The sequence below is a fragment of the Oncorhynchus keta genome, chromosome 10 (genome assembly GCF_023373465.1).
Source record: "Oncorhynchus keta strain PuntledgeMale-10-30-2019 chromosome 10, Oket_V2, whole genome shotgun sequence".
Classification (NCBI taxonomy): Eukaryota; Metazoa; Chordata; class Actinopteri; order Salmoniformes; family Salmonidae; genus Oncorhynchus; species Oncorhynchus keta.
In genome coordinates, this window is record NC_068430.1 from 57,659,663 (window position 1) to 57,685,055 (window position 25,393).

A 25,393-nucleotide genomic window follows, 5' to 3' on the forward strand; every position below is an offset into this window, starting at 1 on the left:
TAGTGTATATTTGATCATTTTTTATGTTTAGCTCACATAATACACTGCTCAAAAAAAATAAAGGGAACACTTAAACAACACAATGTAACTCCAAGTCAATCACACTTCTGTGAAATCAAATTGTCCACTTAGGAAGCAACACTGATTGACAATACATTTCACATGCTGTTGTGCAAATGGAATAGACAACAGGTGGAAATTATAGGCAATTAGCAAGACACCCCCAATAAAGGAGTGGTTCTGCAGGTGGTGATCACAGACCACTTCTCAGTTCCTATGCTTCCTGGCTGATGTTTTGGTCACTTTTGAATGCTGGCGGTGCTTTCACTCTAGTGGTAGCATGAGACGGAGTCTACAACCCACACAAGTGGCTCAGGTAGTGCAGCTCATCCAGGATGACACATCAATATGAGCTCTGGCAAGAAGGTTTGCTGTGTCTGTCAGCGTAGTGTCCAGAGCATGGAGTTGCTACCAGGAGACAGGGCAGTACATCAGGAGACGTGGAGGAGGCCATAGGAGGGAAACAACCTAGCAGCAGGACCGCTACCTCCGCCTTTGTGCAAGGAGGAGCAGGAGGAGCACTGCCAGAGCCCTGTAAAATGACCTCCAGCAGGCCACAAATGTGCATGTGTCTGCTCAAACGGTCAGAAACAGACTCCATGAGGGTGGTATGAGGGCCCGACATCCACAGGTGGGGGTTGTGCTTACAGCCCAACACTGTGCAGGACGTTTGGCGTTTGCCAGAGAACACCAAGATTGGCAAATTCGCCACTGGCGCCCTGTGCTCTTTACAGATGAAAGCAGGTTCACACTGAGCACATGTGACAGACGTGACAGAGTCTGGAGACGCCGTGGAGAACGTTCTGTGTGAAGTCATGGGTCAGTCATGGTGTGGGGTGGCATTTCTTTGGGGGGCCGCACAGCCCTCCATGTGCTCACCAGAGGTAGCCTGACTGCCATTAGGTACCGATATGAGATCCTCAGACCCCTTGTGAGACCATATGCTGGTGCGGTTGGCCCTGGGTTCCTCCTAATGCAAGACAATGCTATACCTCATGTGGCTGGAGTGTGTCAGCAGTTCCTCCAAGAGGAAGACATTGATGCTATGGATTGGCCCGCCCGTTCCCTAGACCTGAATCAAATTGAGCACATCTGGGACATCATGTCTTGCTCCATCCACCAACGCCACATTGCACCACAGACTGTCTAGGAGTTGGCGGATGCTTTAGTCCAGGTCTGGGAGGAGATCCCTCAGGAGACCATCCACCACCTCATCAGGAGCATGCCCAGGCGTTGTAGGGAGGTCATACAGGCACGTGGAGGCCACACACACTACTGAGCCTCATTTTGACTTGTTTTAAGGACATTACATCAAAGTTGGATCAACCTGTAGTGTGGTTTTCCACTTTAATTTTGAGTGTGACTCCAAATACAGACCTCCATGGGTTGATAAATTTGATTTCCATTGATAATTTTTGTGTGATGTTGTTGTCAGCACATTCAACTATGTAAAGAAAAAAGTATTTAATAAGAATATTTCATTCATTCAGATCTAGGATGTGTTATTTTAGTGTTCTCTTATTTTTGTGAGCAGTGTATAATGTAAAAGTATACATGAAGGTGTCAGTAATAGTATAAACGTGGCAAAAACAAATGTAGACATTTCTATAGCTTTGGGTGAGTAGTAAGATCTAGGCACTTTGGATTCAAAACAGTGCCCCTATCAGTAATCTAGTCTATTTATACATCCTTTAGCTAACTAGTTGAGCGAGCAAACAATGTAAGAAAATTATAATTTCCGATTCGAAAAATACTCTGTCAACAGGCTCTGCATTTCAGGAATCACAGTGGCAAGCACCCCTGGTGCACTGGTCAATTATTTAGCCAAATAAACAATACAACTTTTACACAAAAAAAACACACAAAAAAATGTATTTGTCACATGCCGAATACAACAGGTGTAGTAGATCTTACAGTGAAATGCTTACTTACAAGCCCTTAACCAATGATGCAGTTTTAAGAAAATACCTAAAAAATACAAATAAAAAAATGAAGAGATAAGAAAACAAATAATAAAAGAACAGCAGTAAATAACAATAGCGGGGCTAGATACAGGAGGTACTGGTACAATGTGTCAATGTGTGGGGGCACCGGTGTCGAGATAATTGAGATAATTATGTACATGCAGGTAGGGTTGTTAAAGGGGCTATGCATAGATAATAACAGAGAGTAGTAGTACTGTGGGGGGTGCATATAGTCTGGGTAGCCATTTGATTAGCTGTTCAGGAGTCTTATGGCTTGGGGTAAAAACGGTTTAGAAGCCTCTTGGACCTAGACTTGGTGCTCCGGTACCGCTTGCCGTGCGGTAGCAGAGAAAACAGTCTATGACCAGGGTGGCTGGAGTCTTTGACGATTTTTAGGGCCTTCCTCTGACACCGCCTGGTATAGAGGTCCTGGATGGCAGGAAGCTTGGCCCCGGTAATGTCCTGGGCCGTACACACTACCCTCTGTAGTGCCTTGCGGTCGGAGGCTAAGCAGTTGCCATACCAGGCAGTGATGCAACCCGTCAAGATGCTCTCGATGGTGCAGCTGTAAAATCTTTTTAGGATCTGAGGATCCATGCCAAATCTTTTCAGTCTCCTGAGGGGGATTAGGTTTTGTCGTGCCCTCTTCACGACTGTCTTGGTGTGCTTGGACCATGTTAGTTTGTTGTTGATGTGGACGCCAAGGAACTTGAAGCGCTCAACCTGCTCCACTACAGTCCTTAGCTTAGTGATGAGTTTTGTGGGCACTATGGTGTTGAACGCTGAGCTGTAGTCAATGAATAGCATTCTCACATAGGTGTTCCTTTTGTCCACGTGGGAAAGGGCAGTGTGGAGTGCAATCAAGATTATTTCACCTGTGGATCTGTTAGTGCGATATGCAAATTGTACAGCTGCAGCTAAATAGCCCACCCAATTTACCTACATCATCCCCATACTGTTTTTATTTATTTACTTTTCTGCTCTTTTGCACACCAGTATCTCTACCTGCACATGACCATCTGATCATTTATCACTCCAGTGTTTATCTGCTAAATTGTAATTATTCGCCTTCCTCCTCATGCCTTTTGCACACAATGTATATATAGACTCTTTTTTTTCTCTTTTCGTTTACTGTGTTATTGACTTGTTTATTGTTTACTCCATGTGTAACTCTGTGTTGCTGTCTGTTCACACTGCTATGCTTTATCTTGGCCAGATCGCAGTTGTAAATGAGAACTTGTCCTCAACTAGCCTACCTGGTTAAATAAAGATGAAAAAAAAAAAATGTAAAAATAAAAAAATGGAGTGGGTCTAGGGTTTCTGGGATAATGGTGTTGATGTGAGCCATGACCAGCTTTTCAAAGCATTTCATGGCTACAGACGTGAGTACTACGGGTCGGTAGTCATTTAGACAGGTAACCTTAGTGTTCTTGGGCATAGGGACTATGGTGGTCTGCTTGAAACAGTTGGTCAGCGCTTGCTCACAGTACATGTCCTGGTAATCTGTCTGGCCCAGCGGCCTTGTGAATGTTGACCTGTTTAAATGCGGAGAGCATGATCACACAGTCATCCGGAACAGTTGATGCTCTCATGCATGTTTCAGTGTTACTTGCCTCGCAGCAAGCATAGAAGTTATTTAGCTCATCTGGTAGGCTCGTGTCACTGGGCAGCTCTCGGCTGTGCTTCTCTTTGTAGTCTGTAATAGTTTACAAGCCCTGCCACATCCGACGAGTGTCGGAGCCGATGTATTACGATTCGATCTTAGTCCTGTGTTGGTGCTTTGCCTTTATGATGGCTCTCTTGAAGTCATAGCGCAATTTTTTATAAGCTTCTGGGTTAGTGTCCCGCTCCTTGAAAGCGGCAGCTCTTCCCTTTAGTGCGAATGTTGCCTGTAATCCATGACTTCTGGTTGGGGTATGTAACGTACAGTCCCTGTGGCGGCGACGTCCTCGATGGACTTATTAATAAAGCCTGATGTGACTGATGTGGTGAACTCCTCAACGCCATCGGAAGAATCCCGGGAACATATTCCAGTCTGTGCTACCAAAACAGTCCTGTAGTTTAAGCATCTGCTTCATCATCTGACCACTTTTTATAGACCAAGTCACTGGTGCTTCCTGCTTTCATTTTTGCTTGTAAGCAGGAATCAGGAGGATAGAGTTATGGTCCGATTTGCCAAATGGGGGCGAGGGAGAGCTTTGTACGCGTCTCTGTGTGTGGAGTAGACGTGGTCTAGAATTTGTTTTTACCTCTGGTTGCACATTTAACATGTTGATAGAAATTCGATAAAACTGATTTAAGTTTCCCTGCATTAAAGTCACCGGCCAGTAGGAACGCCGCATCTGGATGAGCGTTTTCCTGTTTGCTTATGGCAGAATACAGCTCAATTAATGAGGATTTAGTTACAACCTTGCTCTGTGTTGGTATATAGACAGCTATGAAGAAAATGGATGAAAACTCTCTGAGTAAATAGTGAGGTCTGCAGCTTATCATAAGATACTCCACCTCAGGCAAGCAAAACTTTGAGACTTCCTCAGATATCATGCACCAACTGTTGTTTACATAAATGCATAAGCCCCCGCCCCGTATCTTACCAGAGGCTGCTGTTCTGTTCCCACTGCCCTCATTGGCTTTCATGCATTTCAAATGTCAGCTTGTCCGAGCAATATGTCGGACTTGACAGTTGCTATCCATTGGAGGGCTGCGATTGGTTGCCCAAAATTCCGTGATGGGGCTAACCGAAGGGTCAATTGATTTAGCTGCTCGAGAAGACAAGATAACTCTTCTCAAATGCACAATTGCATGTCAAAGAAGGGAAACACAACATCCAAAAGGACACTTAGATTTAATACAACCAAGTGAGTTTGTCGCTATGGTCATCAAAGCCAACCTGGACTCAGGGGTAGATGTAACATAGTAAATGTAAATCCGGAACATTCCAATTAGTATGATATGTTACGTTTCATATGGTATGTATTAATTTGTGGATGTCCATCATCCATTTCATATGATTTGTTTCGAATTAAAATGTGTATGATATTTAAGTTAAGAATTGCATTATGAATTTTTAAAACGTATAATATGTTACAAATTCAAATTTATTGTTGCTAACATTAACTAAGTGGCTAACATTAGTGCTAGCAAAACAGCTAGATAGGGGTTAGGGATTAAGGTTAGGGTTAGGATTAGGGTTCGGAGTTAGGTTAAAGGTTCATGTTAGGGTTACAGGAAGGGTTAGCAAAGTAGCTAAAAAATAGTATGTTTTTTATTTTTTTTAATCCGTTATTTTACCAGGTAAATTGACTGAAAACACGTTCTCATTTCTAGCAACGACCTGGGGAATAGTTACAGGGGAGAGGAGGGGGATGAATGAGCCATTTGTAAACTGGGGATTAATTAGGTGATCGTGATGGTTTGGGCCAGATTGGGAATTTAGCCAGGACACCGGGGTTAACAACCCTACTCTTACGATAAGTGCCATGGGATCTTTAATGACCTCAGAAAGTCAGGACACCCGTTTAATGTCCCATCTGAAAGATGGCACCCTACACAGGGCAGTGTCCCCAATCACTGTCATGGGGCATTGGGATATTTTTTTTAGACCAGAGAAAAGAGTGGCTCCTACTGGCTCTCCAACACCACTTCCAGCAGCATCTGGTCTCCCATCCAGGGACTGACCAGGACCAATCCTGCTTAGCTTCAGAAGCAAGCCAGCAGTGGTATGCAGGGTGGTATGCTGCGGGCAAGTACTAGCAAAGTTGTTAATTATCTAAAATGCTAAAGTTGTCTGTGATGAGATTTGCAACGTTTAGGTTGCTAGATGTTCGCGAATATATATTTTGCATAAGTAACATTCTGTCTTATGTAACATATCATACCAATTTACATTTACTATGTTACGTCTAGTCTATGAGACCAGGCTGTCAAAGCACACAACACTCTCCTTGCTTTGATGGGAGGGCATGGAATTAGCATTAATTACGTGTGAGAGCATATTATAAGTGAGCCGGATTACAATTAAACCAATTTTCGCCGTTGTGGCTGGATGATTCATTGTGACATTAGTGTAGGTGGTTTAGGTTATGCCTATTCATGAGTTTATTTGAGCCCTTAAAGGTCCTGAACAGTCATTCTGAAAAGTACCTTTTCTCTCATGGCTAACTACCAAGAACTTTGAAAAGACAGGCTGAGTGGACGGGGAGCTTATATTCATGAGCTTGCCTTGACTGACAGCTCTGTAAAATGCCTATGTCAAGCAACTTGGATACAGTGAGCAGTGTTGCAGTAAAGTCATCTCAAGCTAATTTGGTGATACATGAAGCAACTCAAACATTGAAATTGCATCAATGATAGATATATATATTCTTTCATATAGATCTCTCGTTTGGCATGTCTCCTGTGATGCGTTTCACAGCAGCACTGACGGATGTGTTGACTTGACAACTGTGTCAGAGGTTTCAATAACCCTTCCCCCCTTTTGCTCTATGCTGTCTGAAACACCTAGCTAGCCAGTAACTAGTTAACACCAGACACAGATGAAAGGGGAAACATATAGTATCTTTGCCGTAGGCCAATAGGGTCAACTATTAATGATCATTTCTGACACCCTACAGTCGAATTCCAAATAACATACACTACTTAGGCTACTTCGTTAGTCTATTCTTATCATAAGTCTCGACGACATAATAGGCATGCCCCCCCAAAAAATGAATTATCATTCAGTATCATAAACATAGGCCTAGTATTACGTTGTATGCTCTTTAAGCCCTATGCCCTATTATACAGGCTGTTATACACTGAGTATACACAATCCACAATCCATGTCTCAATTGTCTCAAGGCTTAAAAAATCCTTCTTTAACCTGTCTCCTCCCCTTCATCTACACTGATTGTAATGGATTTAACAAGTGACATCAGGAGCGGATCATAGCTTCCACCTGGATTCACCTGGTCAGTCTGTCATGAAAACGCAGGTGTTCCTCAAGTGTTGTATACTGAGTGTATTAAGATGATAATATATGACCTAAATTCAAAGCACACAGTAAATGATCTATTTCAATCATCCATGTTTTTCACCGACAATCATTTGCCCATCTGAAACCACTTGCTTGCTTTCTTTCACCTTGTCCTCATCCAAAGAGCTGTCCAATGCGGTGGTGCTGAAACAGCGTCTACACTACCGTGACGTGGCCTGCATAAATGCGTCACCACAGTGAGCTCTCCTTCCCGGGGGCAAGTAACAGATACACTTGAAGACAATCGTCAATCTGAGGTATTGAAATTGAGTCGTGCCATTATCTTACACATCTCAAACACCCACACAGTATACTGCAATTCTAAAAGAACACAGTGCCTATTCTTGCTCTTGCATTTTCCTTGCACAATAACAACAACAAATCATAGAGATAACGCAATAATAACATAATTATTAAGTTTGGGCGTGCTTCAGGTGATGGTCTGAAGCTAACGTAGTCTATGGTTAGGCTCTGCATAGACATGTTGGGTGCACATACATTACTGCTATAGTAATCTAGTATTAATTCTTATACTCCTGCAAACGTGAATAAAAAAATAGAGGGATATTTTTAGATATAACTTTTCCCTCTGACGCTCTTTCTCCCCAACTGTCTCTCTCGGCACTCGAGCATAGACCCTATCCCAGGTATAGACTCGTTGACGTCAGAGACCCTTCGTAATTTGACGTGTAAACATTCTCGTCCCCTTCCACGGTTTACTCTCCGCTTGCTTTCCTTGATGGTTCAATAAGGCAATAACGCCGTGACAGGTCCTCTCATTCCCACTCAGCACGTTGAAGGAAAAAAGACACGAACCAAGGGGAACCAACAGAAATTTATTTACTTAATATTACTTACATTTTCGTTTTGAATTGTCTTATATGCTTTCTAAGAGCATCAATCTAGTCGTATTTTCTCTGAGATGGAAATGAGATGTCGCCCAACAACGGTAATGTGCTGTGCTTTTGTGGTTCTGTTCTCCATCGCTCGTTCTGTGGATGCTTCATTCGGGGACAGACAGTACCTGAACGAATGGGCGGTGGAGATTCCGGGAGGACCGGACGCCGCAAGGTCCATCGCCAAAGAACTAGACTACCGACTAGTCCGCCAGGTATGTTAGCGCCACAGCAACGCCCCGAGACCACGTTTATCCTCGAGTAGTGTTTGAACTGTGTACTTCTCTCTTTACACTATACAATTAATATGTTAAATTTGGCTCAGGGAATAATCTTGTCTTGTTCTCAGTAGCCTATTCAGCTTTGTTTGATAAATTATTCAGTTGGTTGTATTAATACATAGCTGTTGAAAGCTCATGGAGGGCGCCACGGCAGCCTTGTTGCTGATGTTGTAGCCCGTACAGCAGCATCCTTACCGAACTTCTGCTTCAGCCAAGATTAAAACACTACAACTATAGTGATTGGTGTATTCTGTCAATCATCTTCATTATTCTGATCAGAGTGAGCAGGGCAATTCAATTGTGTAACCTATGAAATTTCCATGATTGTATTTTTTTTACCATCAGTGTTTTTCGGTATCACTGTTACTTTATATTAAGTACATTGATATCATCAATCAAAAACAAATCATTCAGTCTATCAGTGTATTTGGGCAAAATATGGGGATCCAATCCATATTTTAAGACTTAGTCTTTTGAACAAGTTCATTTTGTACTGTATACATTAGCCCCCTTCTGTAAATATGTCTATTGCCAATGTTGTAATTCACTGTCTACCTTGTCCAAAACATTAGGCCTGTACACCCACTGACGAGCTCTCTATAGTCCACTCAGAGGAACCTAAGCTCTCTGACTACACAGGTCAACAACCTATGTTTCCATTCGGCCAGGGGGATGGGTGCCATATCAGCATTATCAATATAATAGGCCTGAACTGTGGCTTAGAATCATTTATAGGTTAGGCCTAAATCATTCATTGAATTTTATTTTAATTTTATTTTCTGCCTTGACCAAAGCACCCTCTAGTGGCCTCATGGGTGGGTGTTTTAAATATTTTTTATAATTTCGTAATGAATAAACTTGTTTTTTTTAACACAGAAAATCTGGTGTTTCTATGTCAAACGGTTTTGTTATATTTCAGTCTACTGTGATGTATATAAAGTCTAATATTGGGATGTAAACTCAAAATGCAATACATTTCAACTATATCTGACATGGTACAGGTTTCTTCTTTTTATTGAGTTAGTAATATGCTTTTGTTTCAAACTATATTTATTTAAGAATACCAAGAAACACTCTGTGTAACCCTGATTTAAAAGGTAAACAGTAATATGTGTGATTGATTCATTATTTGCACATTTGCACAATTTGTGTGATATCGTGACAAACACCTGTAGATTCCGTGGGTTCAGCTGTGTTAACCTTGCTTTCTGAGGTAATTGCTGAACAAAGCCTGCTGTAAATACAGTCAGGTCCGATATTATTTGCACCTTTTATAAAGATGAGCAAAAAAGACTGTATAAAATAAACAATACAAATACTGAGCTATAAAAAAAAGTGAAAATTATATTATTGTAAATTAATACAATTGCTCAGAAAAATAGATTTTATCAAGTTATATAAAAAAAAATCTCCAAAATATAGGGGTCAGAATCATTGGGAACCTTTACTTTCAAACCTCCAGCACCCCCCCTTTAAAAAAAACATTTATTCAACTAGGCAAGTCAGTTACAAACACATTCTGATTTACAATGAAAGCCTACTAGGAAATAGTGGATTAACTGCATTGTTCAGGGGTAGAACAACATATTTTTTACCTTAAATAATACTTTTTTTCCCACCATAATCTGCAAATAAATTCATTAAAAATCATACAATGTGATTTTCTGGATTTTTTTTTCTCAATTTGTCTGTCATAGTTGAAGTGTACCTATGATGAAAATGACAGTTCTCTCTCATCTTTTTAAGTGGGAGAACATGCACAATTGGTGGCTTACTAAATACCTTTTTGCCCCACTGTAGCTCTATATATCGATTATTTATTCTATGCAGTCTTTTTTGTTCATCTTATCAAGGGTGCTAATAATTTGGGACCTGACTATAAGTACCAAGGAAACTGGCATGGCTATTGTGGTATCTACCTTCCAGTCACATAAATATAATAATATAATATCAACATCTACCGACGTTTGAGAACGATCTAAGGTAAGCCTATTGATTTAACAAGCTGTTCAAGACATTCAAAGTGAGATGTGTGTAACATGACGCAAGGCGCTTGTATGGCGATGCCAAAGGAAAATGTCCATCCTGGGTGGACAATAAGATTCTATTCTTTGATTCTATTCTATAATTAAAAAGGATTGCATTAACAATGACATGCAGTCCTCTGTTAGGGGATTGACAGGAAGAGGTCAATGGTGTTACACCACTGCTGTGATATATTCAACAACCCACCACTCTCCTCGTCTGCAGATTGGGACGCTAGAAAACCATTACTTGTTCAAACACCAGACTCATCCTAGCAGGACGAAACGAAGTGCCGATCACATCACCAAACGCCTGTCTGAGGATGATCGGGTAAACAATCCTGTATCTGTAACATTGTCTGTGGCTGTGTCTGAACTGGTACCCTAGGTCCTATTTAGTGCTCTACTTTTGGCCAGGACACTTGTGCGTGTGCATTAGCAACGTAAACAAAAGGACAGTATGAACATAAGTAATTGACAGATTGTTTTGGCCTGTGTGGTCCAGAGGTTATAACTGCAGAACCCCGGCACGCAAGTATGCCAGAGTCGGCATACGTTTGAATCCAGCCCACTGCCCCTTTGACTTTAGCCTGGGTGCCAGTCTGTTTCTGCTATCATGCCAGCTACTTGTGAGATTGTCATGCCAACGACAATGCCTTGGCTTGACAACGACAATGCCTTGGCTTGACAACGACAATGGAGCAGGCGAAAGCACAAACAGATCTGAGACCGGGCGACTTTGAGTCCTCCTCCCCTCTATCTTCCCATTTCTCCAACTGTACTATCGCTTAAATAAAGCTCAATGAATATGAAATTAATGGGACTGCCCCACCCCTTATACAAATGTTGATTCATTCTCTCATCTCGTTGGGTGTCTAGGTATCGTGGGCGGAGCAACAGTATGAGAAGCAGCGCAGTAAGCGGGCGTCGCTGGGATCATGCCGGAACTGTCCAGTGGACAAGCTGTTCGATGACCCCATGTGGAACCAGCAGTGGTACCTGGTATGTCCTGAAGAGCCACACATTCCTTTATCTTTCTCATAGGCTAAGTCAGTTGGTGACATATCAGTTTGGATATTAAGATTGGTCTATTAAGGTTGTTTTTTGGTTGTCTGGTGGTCCATGTGGTGTTTTGGTTGTTTTGGTTGTCATTGTGGCTAATAGCTGATGCCACAATGTTAGAATTCAAACCCTACATACACAGCAATCAAAAATGTGTTTTCTAACACTAGGTTGGGTGTTTATGTTATTTATGGTTATTTGGTTCTCATGGTGGCCAATAGTTGGTGCCAGAATTGAAGTCCTACTTAAACTGCAGAAAATGTGTTTTCTGACCCGACCATCAGTTCAGATCCAGCTGGTGTCTTCTGCTGCCTTCTGTTTGGCCTGATTCACAAACACAATCCTAGCCTGGTCCCAGATCTGTTTGTGCTGTCTTGCCAATTCCTAATGGTCATAGTCACTAGGTATTGGCAGGACAGCACAAACAGATCTGGGACCAGGATAACACAATCCCAAAGACCTTCTGAGATTCAGCGCTGGCAGGGATGGACAGCTCCCCAAATGCTGAGTGTGTCACAGTGCGGAGACTTTGCCTTCACAACCCTTTTGGATGTACAGTCATACATATTGTTTAGTGATGAGCTTGCAGGTCTTGTATTAGGGGTTTGAATACATGTTGTGGGATAGTTTATATCACAATTAGCACCTGTCAAAATGAAAGGAAAACTTTATATGTGCGAGGAATACTGTGTGTGTGTGTGTGTGTGTGTGTGTGTGTGTGTGTGTGTGTGTGTGTGTGTGTGTGTGTGTGTGCGTGCGCGTGCGCATGCGTGCGTGCGTGCGTGCGTGCGTGCGTGCGTGCGTGTACATGCATATCACAGCGAGAGAGGATGAGACAAATATCTTCAGCGATCACGCATGAATATGTATAGGAAACTTGAGAAATGTGAGACAATAGGTTTTTACTCTGTGATAAGCAAATTAATTAGTAATCATCCAAAATCCCAGGCAAAGGACCCATTTGTTGAATTGAACATGCTGGCCTGGTAGGCGATTGTAAGGGAAATCAACTTTCTCCCACCTTAATCCAGTGGAACGGAATAGGCCGTCACGCATTAAGGCCCAATTTAGCGGTTATTTTAGCCCATTGAAGCCAAGTGGATGATAGTGTCACAGCTGTGTATTCCCTACCGGATACATTACAGACAGCACATTCACTTTGTCCTGTGTTCAGGATTAACCTACGGTAGTCCAATTGGACTCCTATTCCGTGTCATTAGTGATGGATTTCTTTCATCAGTTATGTTTCGATAGCTTCCAATAATAGCATTTTAGCAATTATTGTGAGAGTGGAGAGAGCAGTTTGTAATGGTTGATTCAAAGTACTCGGTCATTTATTAAAAGCATTGGCCGTGTCCGGATACCTTGCGTGTAACGCTCGTCTGAAGAAGAGGAGCGTGGTACGTGTTCATGATCATTTATTCAAACTGAACATTCAGACAAAATAACAAAGTGGAACAAAACGAAACAGTTCTGTCTGGTGCAGAAACACAAAACAGAAAACAACTACCCATTAACCCAGGTGGGAAAAAGGCTACCTAAGTATGATTCTCAATCAGAGACAACGATAGACAGCTGTCCCTGATTGAGAACCATACCCGGCCAAAACAAAGAAATACAAAAACATAGAAAAAATAACATAGAATGCCCACCCAAATCACACCCTGACCAACCCAAAATAGAGACATAAAAAGCTCTAAGGTCAGGGCGTGACATTGCGTCCTAAATAGTAAGCCATTTGGGTATGCTGAAATAGAACATTTTATAGTATGTGAAATGTCAAAGATTGTGTATGTTTATGTTTAGATGCCAGGATGTCGTACTCATTTCGGCTTTTTATCTAGTGCGAATTTCGCTACGTGCTACCGAGGAAGATAATCGTCTTTTCAGACCCACCTGTGTTTGACAACAGGCCTAGCTAATAATCAGCTGATAATCAGACAAGGGGATTGAATACCGAAATGAACGAATGGTGGTAAACAAAGCAATTGCGCATAAGATGACACATTCTCAGTATGGGTGAGCCCACTATGTTGATACAGTGCCTTGCGAAAGTATTCGGCCCCCTTGAACTTTGCGACCTTTTGCCACATTTCAGGCTTCAAACATAAAGATATAAAACTGTATTTTTTTGTGAAGAATCTCAAACAAGTGGGAGACAATCATGAAGTGGAACGACATTTATTGGATATTTCAAACTTTTTTAACAAATCAAAAACTGAAAAATTGGGCGTGCAAAATTATTCAGCCCCCTTAAGTTAATACTTTGTAGCGCCACCTTTTGCTGTGATTACAGCTGTAAGTCGCTTGGGGTATGTCTCTATCAGTTTTGCACATCGAGAGACTGAAATTTTTTCCCATTCCTCCTTGCAAAACAGCTCGAGCTCAGTGAGGTTGGATGGAGAGCATTTGTGAACAGCAGTTTTCAGTTCTTTCCACAGATTCTCGATTGAAGTAGTATGATTAACACATAGTATGTCATTTCAGTAAGTAGTAGGCAAGACATATTTCAGACACAGCCATTAAGTCACTGTTTCAAATGTCTTAATCAGTTTTCCAGTCAACACCTGTTATTTCAAAGATAGGACGTGTGTTGTCTGTCTGTTTACATGCGTCAGTGTGTGTATTTTATCTGCTCTATCCATTTTCCCTGAACTTGATGTTGTGAGTCACTCATTACAGGAAATAAGAAAATAAATCGAGATGGCCCCTTTTTACTTATCTGGGCTGATGATCCTAATTGAATTGGTCATGAAGTGCTCTCATTTACTGTACGTCAGTAAACGGCCATGGCTGACAAACACCTACTCCCGCCCACTCACTTGTGACAGCACTCTGATTGGCCTGGGGTGGCCCTAGGGACTGTCAGTCAGGGACATCGAATAGGCAAGAAGCAACGAGACAATGTCAATGTTTATTTCTTACATTTCTTCTATGACGGCTTTATCTTTAGGAGGGCATCTACTCGACTATAGATCGGTAGATATATAGAAAGAAAGAAAGATAGAAAGAAAACAGTAGTAATAACCAAGAAAATAGAGATATGAGGGAGGGGTGGGTGGGAGGAGATAGAGGAAGAGAGAGCAGCAATGAGACCGTAGTTACTGAGAGGATAGAGTGATCGTGAGAGGAAGGGAGGGGAAAAGGAGTGCGTAGAGAGGTAAAGGGATGGAGGGAGGGATGGAAGAAGAGGACATGGACAAAGGTATGGCTGTACTGATGGACAGCAGAAACGAAGGGAGGTTGAGTTAGGAGCAGAAGGAAGTGAGGGAGAAAGACAAAATTGAGAGAGGGAGGGATGGAGAGAGAGATGTGGAGAGAGGAAAGATGGAGGGAGAGATAGTGACTGCGTGCAGGGAGAGTGTGTCCCAGGAGTGGGTGACTGCCTGATAAAGCAATCAAAGGAGTGACTCATAATAGATTGAGATTCCTAGCTCCGTCATGGGCTGTGTGTGTGTGTGTGTGTGTGTGTGTGTGTGTGTGTGTGTGTGTGTGTGTGTGTGTGTGTGTGTGTGTGTGTGTGTGTGTGTGTGTGTGTGCGTATCATGCGTGCTGATCTCAGGTCTCAGTTTGTGCACGTAAGCGCATGTGAATGCCGATGTGTTTGTTTAACGCAAGTGTCCATTCTAAATGTATGCTTGTGCGTGCGAGCTGGGCTGTTTGGAGACAACAGGTTATGTGCCAGTCAATAGATGAGTCATCCAATAAGATACCAAGACAGAAGAGCTACAGAAGCCATCAATAGGACTGCACAGCTTGATTTCTGATATCTCCGATATGCTGCCCCATTCATACGTTTTATCATATATGTCATATATTCCACTGTTTTGTCAACCGTCCCTGTAGCAGAAACGTATGGTGTGGCATCTGTGTGGATGGATGAATAGGATGGTTTTAAAGATCATTCTAAACAGAGACAGTCTCCCACAACCACCCTGATCCCTTCACTTCCTCCAGTAGCCAGAGGGAAACAGAAAAGGGGAGCTAAAGAGGAGAGAGAGAGGGTAGATGGGCGAGAGAGAGAGAATCATTGGGGAGGAAATGGAGCAGGGGAGAGAGAGAAACAGAAAGACAGGGTCCAAAAGAAAGCGCAAGAAGATGGAGAGACGGGATTGAGAGGGAGCAAGAGGAGAAGAGAAAAAGAAGGCGAGAGAGAGAGAGAAAGGAGAAAAGGAGAAAGGAGAAAAAAAGAGAGAGAGAGAGTGGCGTTCCGCAGTATCTGTGCATAATGCGGAAGCAGAGCAGCTCCAAAATGTTCCTAGTCTTTTTTTTTGTCCTGTCTCCTGCTCTGAATCATCCCATCTGCCCTCAGGGAGGACTGCTGCTAGCATGGCACTGCTGTACTCTTACTCCCCACTGATTAGCCAATTAACACTAGTTGGGCGCCCCACACATATACACACTCATTACATGCATTAAAGGGACCACTGATTATTAGATAGAGGATTGGTAGAGGTGACAGAGGCTTAGCCTTGCACTATGACACATAATCATGACATATTATCATTTTATTACACATCGCAAGATTCACAACCTTAGCACGGTCTTCAGTGAACCACGTACATAAATAATTTAGTTCTGGGCTGAAATATTAGTCTGAACACTCTACATAACAAGGTTTTCTACCGTAAGCAGTCAAGAGAGCCAGGACAAAGCAACATATTAATAATGAATTGCTAAAGGTCCATGTGGGACATGACTGTCTCCATTAGCGAAGATGGAGCTAGTGTCGCCCGACGGCCGTCTTAGGTTGACCTTTCTCCATTCTTTTCTTAATACTTGATTTTCACAGAGGCAATTTAGGTGAAGTACCTCATTCCTTAATTGTTAGAGTGCCTTTTTTTCCAGTTTCAGTATAGGTGTGCTACTTCCTGTATGTAAATTCTGTGCCAATGTCATGCGTATGTCAATGAGCTTATAAGCTCTATGAACACTGTATATATGCTTCAGGAATAGGGTTCAATAGTTCAACAATTGTCATGAAAACCTCTCTCTCTCCTTCTCTTCCAGCTTATATGACCTTAATGTAATGCTTTAATGCTATATGTACTGTATACATGATTTAATTACAAATAACTAAAACTACTCTCTCCTCCTCCTCCTCCTCCTGTGTCGGCCATTCCAGCAAGACACTCGGACGTCGTCCTCCCTGCCCAAGCTGGACCTCCACGTAATTCCCGTGTGGAGGAAAGGGATCACAGGGAAAGGAGTGGTCATCACCGTGCTGGATGACGGTCTGGAGTGGAACCACACCGACATCTACCCCAACTACGTAAGTCCACATTTCCATGGCAACAGAAATCACTAAGGGAGACCGTTCCCATAGCAACATCGGTGACACTTACACAGCCATCCATGAAGCACTAATAAGCAGTAATAAATTGCAATATGATAGGTGGTGATGACGGTTGTAAGCGTGCATAGATTATAGAATGGAATTATTATGGAATTATTATGGTCCTGGATTATTTTTTTGTGGTTGTGTTGACAGGAACTACAGTATAGGTGGCTTGGAGGCAAACAGTTCTTTCTCTATGAGACACAAGGCATTGAGAGAGAGAGAGAGAGAGAGAGAGAGAGAGAGAGAGAGAGAGAGAGAGAGAGAGAGAGAGAGAGAGAGAGAGAGAGAGAGAATGACAACAAGGCTGACTATAATTAGCGCGACTGTGATTAATCAAAGGGACTTAATCAAGCGAGACGCTTATCCATCTTCACTCAAAGTCTCGAAGCAGACCTGTTTCAGTGATTCTGATGCAGTGTAGGTATAAAAGTGCAGCCTGACCTCAGAGCCATACGAAACATACTATACACATTTTTCTGCATCGCCAAGACTTATGATATGTACTAATCGTGTAGTTACTTTAGACAGAAACAAAAGTAGGGTGGTAGGTCCGGGGAGGATGGGTGGGGGCGTATACCTCGAACCGACTAGCGATCCAAAGGTTGCATCGAGTCGCACAGGGGACTCGATGCACAGCTTCTATCTCAAGGCCATCAGACTGTTAAACAGCCACCACTAACATTGAGTGGCTGCTGCCAACACACTGTCATTGACACTGACCCAACTCCAGCCACTTTAATAATGGGAATTGATGGGAAATGATGTAAATATATCACTAGCCACTTTAAACATTATATAATGTTACTTACCCTACATTATTCATCTCATATGCATACGTCTATACTGTACTCTACATCATCGACTGCATCCTTATGTAATACATGTATCACTAGCCACTTTAACTATGCCACTTTGTTTACATACTCATCTCATATGTATATACTGTACTCGATACCATCTACTGTATGCTGCTCCGTACCATCACTCATTCATATATCCTTATGTACATATTCTTTATCCCCTTACACTGTGTATAAGACAGTAGTTTTGGAATTGTTAGTTAGATTACTTGTTGGTTATCACTGCATTGTCGGAACTAGAAGCACAAGCATTTCGCTACACTCGCATTAACATCTGCTAACCATGTGTATGTGACAAATAAAATTTGATTTGATTTGATTTGTGGCATTTTAGGTAACCCGTTCCCTAAACCTTTTCGTGTTTCTTCGTTAATAAATAGAAGAATGTCTTCACATCACGCTGCGCCTTGGTCTCCTCCATTCAACATACGTGACAGTAGCAATAAACCTTTCAGACGAAGACATATTGACAAATGTTCGACATTCCCCTTTCTCAAAAATAATGGCTTTGTTTCAGCCCTAAATCATTTCCTACCTCGTCCTCTTGTCTGGTGTTCAACCATCCATGTAATTTACAGTCCCTCTCAGTGACAGGTCCCCGGTGCGGTCACCTAAGTGGGTTAAGTGGGTTGACAGATTGGGTTCTGGAGCGTATGGTGATTTTCCCTTCTCTCTCTTTCTTCTCCAGGACGCAGCAGCCAGCTACGATTTCAATGACAACGACCCTGACCCCTTCCCCAGATACGACTCCACCAATGAGAACAAGTAAAGTGTCTATTTATTTTAGGGATATGCCTGCTATCATGTTTTTGTTGTTGTGAGAAGTGTGTAGCATTTTTCACACACATTTGTCTCTTTTCAAATCCTCACTTGTATATTCATTATTTACATGCATTGGCATATTACTTATGTGGGCTATGTAGCATAGTAGCCAATAAAAATGATCTTGACATCCAGTATTAATGGAAAGTACATGTTCCTCATTGTTCGGGTCCCATGCAGTCTGGTGACCACTATAAAACCCATGTAATCCTGTTCCTAGTTACAGCATCCTCACTGTCGATTACACAACTAGATAAGAAGGGGAGCAGCCAGCTATCCTGCTAGACACACACAGGTCACACTCGCTGGAAATGGGCATATCTGGCACACACAGATGGAGCTGTTGATGTAACAACAGTTATATATATATATATATATATATATATATATATATATATATATATATATATATATATATATATATATATATATATATATATATATATATATATATACATACATACATATATATATATATATATATATATATATATATATATATATATATATATATATATATATATATATATATATATATACATATATATATATATATATATATATATATATATATATATAATATATATATATATATATATATTTTTTTGGGGATTTCTCGCAGATTCCCAAGGAATTTATATATTTACAATTTTTCTACATTTAACGTAAAATACAGTATTTATTGTACTTACATACAGTGAGTATAGAAAGTCATCAACCCTTTTCAAAATGTTCACCTTTTGTTGCCTTACAGCCTGAAATGAAAACACATAAAAGCAGACGTTTTTCGGCTTCATTTACACACAGTAACCCACAATATCCAAAACATAAAAACTCTGAAAATGAATTACAATGAAGAGTGTAAAATACCGTATTTGGATAAGTGAACACCCCCCTGGGTTAATACTTGGTGGAACCACCTTTTGCTTGAATTACAGCCATGGGTCTCTTTGAATATGTCTCTACTAACTTTGCCCACCTAGACTGTGCAACATTTGCCTACTCTTCCTTGCAGAATTCTTCAAGCTCAGTCAAATTGCATGGTGACCGCTCAAGGACTGCACTCTTCAAATCATTCCACAGAGTCTCGATGGGATTTAGGTTGGGGCTCTGACTAAGCCACTCAAGGACATTCACCTTCTTGTCCTTCAGCCACTGTATGGTTGCTTTGGAGGTGTGCTTTGGGTCATTGTCATGTTGAAACGTGTACCATCTTCCCATTGTCAACTTCCTGGCAGAGGGCTGCAGGCTCTCCTCAAGAATTTGTCTGAATTTTGCCCTATCCATTTTCTCTTCTATCCTGACAAGTGCTCCAGTCCTTGCTGAAGAGGTCTTGGAATTTGTGATTTTTGGAAAAGCTCAATCAAGACTTGATGTGGCTTTTTTTGAGGAGTCTTTTTTTTCTTGCCACCCTCCCATAGAGGCCAGATGTGTGGAGCGCATGTGATATTGTGGTCACATGCACACATTGACCAGTCTTTGCCATAAAGGCCTGAAGCACCTTCAAAGTCGCCATTGGCTTCTTGGTAGCCTCTCTGATCAGTCTCCTCCTTACCCGGTCATCCAGTTTGGAGGGACAGTCTGATCTATGCAGGGTCTGGGTGGTGCCATACTCCCTTCTACTTCTTAATAATGGTATTATTAGGGATAGACAAAGCGTTTGAAATCTTTTAATATCCATCCCCTGACTTGTGCCTTTCCACAACTTTATCTCGTACATCTTTCGGCCCAGAGTGGATTATTTGCTTTGAATTGCACTACTAAGCAGTAGAGTCCTCTGTGAACAACTGCTTTTAATCTGACCTAATACAAATCAGTACAATTGATCACAGATGGATGCCAATTAGCTTGATTTGTGATCTGGAAGGTGGTCGGTTATGCCTCAGAAAGTTTGCAATTGCAATTGTAAGGAGGGGTATTCACTTATCCAAATAGGTTATTTTACAGTTTTTTCTAATTTGATAAGTTTTCATTTCAGGCTGTAAGGCAACAAAAGGTGAACATTTTGAAAGGGGGTGGTGATTTTCTATACCCACTGGACATGCCCATAAGATTGTAGCCTTGGAGCCATATATGTTGTACTGTAGGTTAGTGTTTGAGTCAGTAAAATTAGTGCCAGAATGACATTCAGACTGGAAAGATTTAGTTGATAGCCTATCTCCCATTGTGCTTGTTAGCATTAGCTTGTGGTAGATCCCATAGATGTAGAATTACAGAATTACAGATAGTAGAATTATATTAGTTATATGTCTATGCGTACAGTGGCTTGCGAAAGTAATCACCCCCTTGGCATTGTTCCTATTTTGTTGCCTTACAACATGGACTTAAAATAGATTTTGGGGGGGGTTTGTATGATTTGATTAACACAACATGCCTACCACTTTGAAGATGCAAAATATTTTTTCTTGTGAAACAAACAAGAAATAAGACAAAAAATATGGAAAGCTTGAGCGTGCATAACTATTCAACCCTCCAAAGTTAATACTTTGTAGAGCCACCATTTGCAGAAATTATAGCTGCAAGTCTCTTGGGGTATGTCTCTATAAGATTGGCACATCTAGCCACTGGAATATTTGCCCATTCTTCAAGGCAAAACTGCTCTTTCAAGTTGGATGGGTTCCGCTGGTGTACAGCAATCTTTAAGTCATACCACAAATTCTCAATTGGATTGAGGTCTGGGCTTTGACTAGGCCATTCCAAGACATTTAAATGTTTCTCCTTAAACCACTCAAGTGTTGCTTTAGTAGTATTCATAGGGTCATTGTCCTGCTGGAAGGTGAACCTCTGTCCGAGTCTCAAATCTCTGGAAGACTGAAACAGGTTTCCCTCAAGAATTTCCCTGTATTTAGTGCCATCCATCATTCCTTCAATTCTGACCAGTTTCCCAGTCCCTGCCGATGAAAAACATCCCCACAGCATGATGCTGCCACCACCATGCTTCACTGTGGGGATGGGGTTCTCGGGGTGATGAGAGGTGTTGGGTTTGCAACAGACAGATTTTCCTTAATGGCCAAAAAGCCCAATTGTAGTTTCATATGACCAGAGTACCTTCTTCCATATGTTTGGGGAGTCTCCCACATGCCTTTTGGGGAACATCAAACATGTTTGCTTATTTTCTTCTTTAAGCAATGTATTTTTTCTGGCCACTCTTCCATAAAGCCCAGCTCTGTGGAGTGTATGGCTTAAAGTGGTCATATGGACAGATACTCCAATTTTCGCTTTGCAGCTCCTTCAGGGTTATCTTTGGTCTCTTGATTAATGCCCTCCTTGCCTAGTCTGTGAGTTTTGGTGGGCAGCCCTCTCTTGGCAGGTTTGTTGTGGTGCCATAGTCTTTCCATTTTTTTATAATGGATTTAATGGTGCTCCGTGGGATTTTTCAAAGTTTCTGATATTTTTTTATAACCCAACCCTGATCTACTCCACAATTTTGTCATGGTGTCGCTAGCTTGGTGGTGCCCCTTGCTTAGTGGTGTTGCAGACTCTGAGGCCTTTCAGAACTGGTATATATATATATATATATATATATATATATATATATATATATATATATATATATATATATATATATGTGTGTGTGTGTACTGTATATATATACTGAGATAATGTGGCAGATCATGTGACACTTAGATTGCACACAGGTGGACTTTATTTAATTAATTATGTGACTTCTGAAGGTAATTGGTTGCACCAGATCTTATTTAGGGGCTTCATGGCAAAGGGGGTGAATACCAGTTATGCACCAGTTATTTTTTTCACTTCACTTCACCAATTTGGATTATTTTGTGTATGTCCATTTTATAAAATCCAAATAAAAATCCATTTAAATTACAGGTTGTAATGCAACAAAATAGGAAAAATGCCAAGGGGGATGAATACTTTTGCAAGGCACTGTATAGCCAACCATAGCAACTCAAAGCAGTCCATTTGACCAAAATGCCACATCGTCGGAATCTCTCTTTCTCTCTTTCTCTCTCTCTTTCTCTCTCTCTCCTCTCTCTCTCTCTCTCTCTCTTTCTATCTTTCTTTCTGGGCCTTTGTCTCACAGACAATACCTGTACATGATGACTCACTCTAAGCCAGCTGTGAGGGTTACACAAACACACACTCAGCCCCACTTCCCACCCCTGTTAGTGCACTCTTTTGTTGTCAATGTACTCTGATCACACACTGTATAATTTAGACTCCAGCAGTAGGCTGTTTATTGTCTCCTATAGGCATGCCCGAATGACATGAAACCAAAGGGCCTTCCATTTTTGGTTGACAAGATTCTCCCTCAATATCAATATTTTCTATGGCAAGCACATCATTAAATGAAGAATCTTACATAACCACATTGAAACGAATTGAGGGACACTGGCACTCTTTCAAGAGTTTTTATGATGGATCCAATCTGTTTTTGAGATTTTTACGTTTACTGTAAGCAATACTGACATATACTATAAACCAGTTTGTAAAGGTTCCAGATCAGACTTGTTTATTCTGAATTCACTGCTACATGTATATGAAATTAGAACTCAAGCGTATTAGAAATGAGAATTGTGTCAGTTAGTGGGCCAGTTTGTAAAGAAAAAAGCAGTTATGTATAGTTGTAAGTGTGTGTTCTGTTTCTGTATGTACTCAGGCATGGAACCAGGTGTGCCGGTGAGATCGCCATGCAGGCAGATAACTATAAATGTGGAGTTGGGGTGGCGTACAACTCCAAGGTTGGAGGTAAGAGATGTAGCTAGCAACGTGCATGCCCTACCCACCTGATGATCTTTCTTTTTCTATTTCTGTGTTTGAGGGCTGCAAAATCCCCTTTTTCACTTAAATATGCCTAGATGAATTGCTTGAATTTGACTCTGGAGACTCCTTCCCACTCTTGCTTTTGTGTCACTCGTTTGTTCATATTTAATGTAACTACCGTTGTAATGACGTGTCAAACACTCCAATAATGGCTGAAATGGGCTCAATGGAAAAAACATTGGCTTTCCGTTGCACCTATAAGAATGTTAATGCTTCGTCAGGATTTAACACGCCGTCTCAACACTTACATCACAACAAAGAGAAGAAAGATCACTTTATTTTGGTGTGTGATTTTTTTTTTGTACAATTGATAAAAATGCATGATTTAATGTAGTTGAAATGAGATGAATGAGATGTGCTGAAATGAAAGCAACTTTCGAAAAAGAACACTCAGATTATAGTGATATTATGTCTAATCTCACAAAAAAAAAGATATCGTACAGTATGTACAGATAGGTGTTATCTAGAGCCAAGCGTTTTGATTTTAAATCGTGTGGCTATCCTTCTCTTATGCAAGAGAACATGACAACGACAGTAGTGAATTAATCATTAATGAGGAAGTCTAGACTGCACAGGTGAGCACAGGTAGGCCTAGACAGAGCCTGGTTTTGGTGGTTGCAGGCAACTTGCAGCCCTTTATATTAATTTATTAATGTATGCAAATACACCCAGTGTATATATGCAAATGAGGCAGATATAATTGTCTTTATTTTATCCCAAAGTATGACAAAGATACCTGATATACTAAGAAAGATAATATATATGACTGCATAATAATATTTTCGTGGGACATTTTACAATCAATTGAATACCTGAAAATGCCTCAATTTATTTATTACAGAACAATCTTTTATGTACTATAATTCAGTCAATATCTGAGCGATGTGTGTGTGTGTGTGTGTGTGTGTGTGTGTGTGTGTGTGTGTGTGTGTGTGTGTGTGTGTGTGTGTGTGTGTGTGTGTGTGTGTGTGTGTGTGTGTGTGTGTGTGTGCCTGATTATCAAACGTGTCCCGGAGGTCGAAGGGCACCCAAATAGCATATGTGTAGAATTGCATGAAATATGCTTTAAAACTGCTACATTTTATCTCTGCCCCATGGCAAAAAGTGTAGAATTGCAGGAAATTTGTTTTAAAACTGCGACATTTTCTCTTAACCTCATGAAAAATGTGCAGAAAAGCATTGTGAAACTACACATTTTTCTTTCTGTATATAAAAAATGGGGGGGTGAGGCCCCTCAGAGGTTGGTGCTCCAGGGCTCCAAATGCTGTAGTCCGGCCCTGTGCGTGCTGGTTTGTGGGACCCAGACAACAGCTGGAAGATGTCCTGGTGGTGGCCTACTTTTTTGAGCGGATGATTACGCAATACCACTTAACCAAATGACTGAGCAACAATTGGGCATCTGTTCCTCAGGGGGCTAAAACATAGCCACAGAGGAGGCAGCTCATATATAATATTAAAATGAGAAAATCCATTTGGGGGCACAAGACCACTCTACTTTCGAAGTATGACTTAAAATACTTCAACTACAGTTAAAAACAACTAGTTGCTGACGATTTTCATCATGTTGACCCTGCAGGGATCCGCATGTTGGACGGTATCGTGACGGACGCCATCGAGGCCAGTTCTATTGGCTTCAACCCAGACCATGTGGACATCTACAGTGCCAGCTGGGGACCCAACGACGATGGCAAGACGGTGGAGGGCCCCGGTCGCCTGGCGTCAAAAGCCTTTGAGTACGGCATCCAGAAGGTAACATACCACAGTCCTCTCTTTTTTACCCCCTCAAAAAACATATTCATTGTAAAAATGTACTCAAATGATTATTTACCCACAAAGCAGTCAAAACAAACTGAAATCCAAACAAATGGCCCATCTAAATACATTGAAATTGGATTAAAAGGGAAGATAGAAAAGGGACCTAGGCTAAAGGCTACTAAAAACAAACTTAACACTAACTCCTCACCTGTCTCCTTCCCATCAGGGCCGCGGCGGGAAGGGCTCCATCTTTGTGTGGGCATCGGGGAACGGGGGCCGTCAGGGGGACAACTGCGACTGTGACGGCTACACGGACAGCATCTACACCATCTCCATCAGCAGTGCCTCCCAGCAGGGCCTGTCTCCCTGGTACGCTGAGAAGTGCTCCTCCACCCTGGCCACCGCTTACAGCAGCGGAGACTACACCGACCAGAGAATAGTGAGTTCAAGTGAACTCCACACCACACCACTGGATAGTGGAGATTGGTATTGTGCTACATTTTGTTATGGTACATTGCGTTTTTAACTT

At 41.5% G+C, this 25,393-nt stretch overlaps 1 protein-coding gene across 1 annotated transcript in view; it reads left to right on the forward strand.

Annotated features, from left to right (window-relative positions):
- The first annotated feature begins 7,746 nt into the window (after positions 1-7,746).
- The window catches only part of LOC118389026 (neuroendocrine convertase 1-like), a 32,570-nt gene continuing 14,923 nt past the window's right edge, over positions 7,747-25,393 (forward strand). The window contains exons 1-8 of the mRNA XM_035778715.2: positions 7,747-8,149; positions 10,466-10,570; positions 11,119-11,241; positions 16,427-16,573; positions 18,191-18,267; positions 22,946-23,034; positions 24,686-24,858; positions 25,091-25,303. Coding sequence (XP_035634608.1) covers positions 7,961-8,149; positions 10,466-10,570; positions 11,119-11,241; positions 16,427-16,573; positions 18,191-18,267; positions 22,946-23,034; positions 24,686-24,858; positions 25,091-25,303 — 1,116 coding nt within the window. The 5' untranslated portion in view covers positions 7,747-7,960. The remainder of the gene's footprint in view (positions 8,150-10,465; positions 10,571-11,118; positions 11,242-16,426; positions 16,574-18,190; positions 18,268-22,945; positions 23,035-24,685; positions 24,859-25,090; positions 25,304-25,393) is intronic.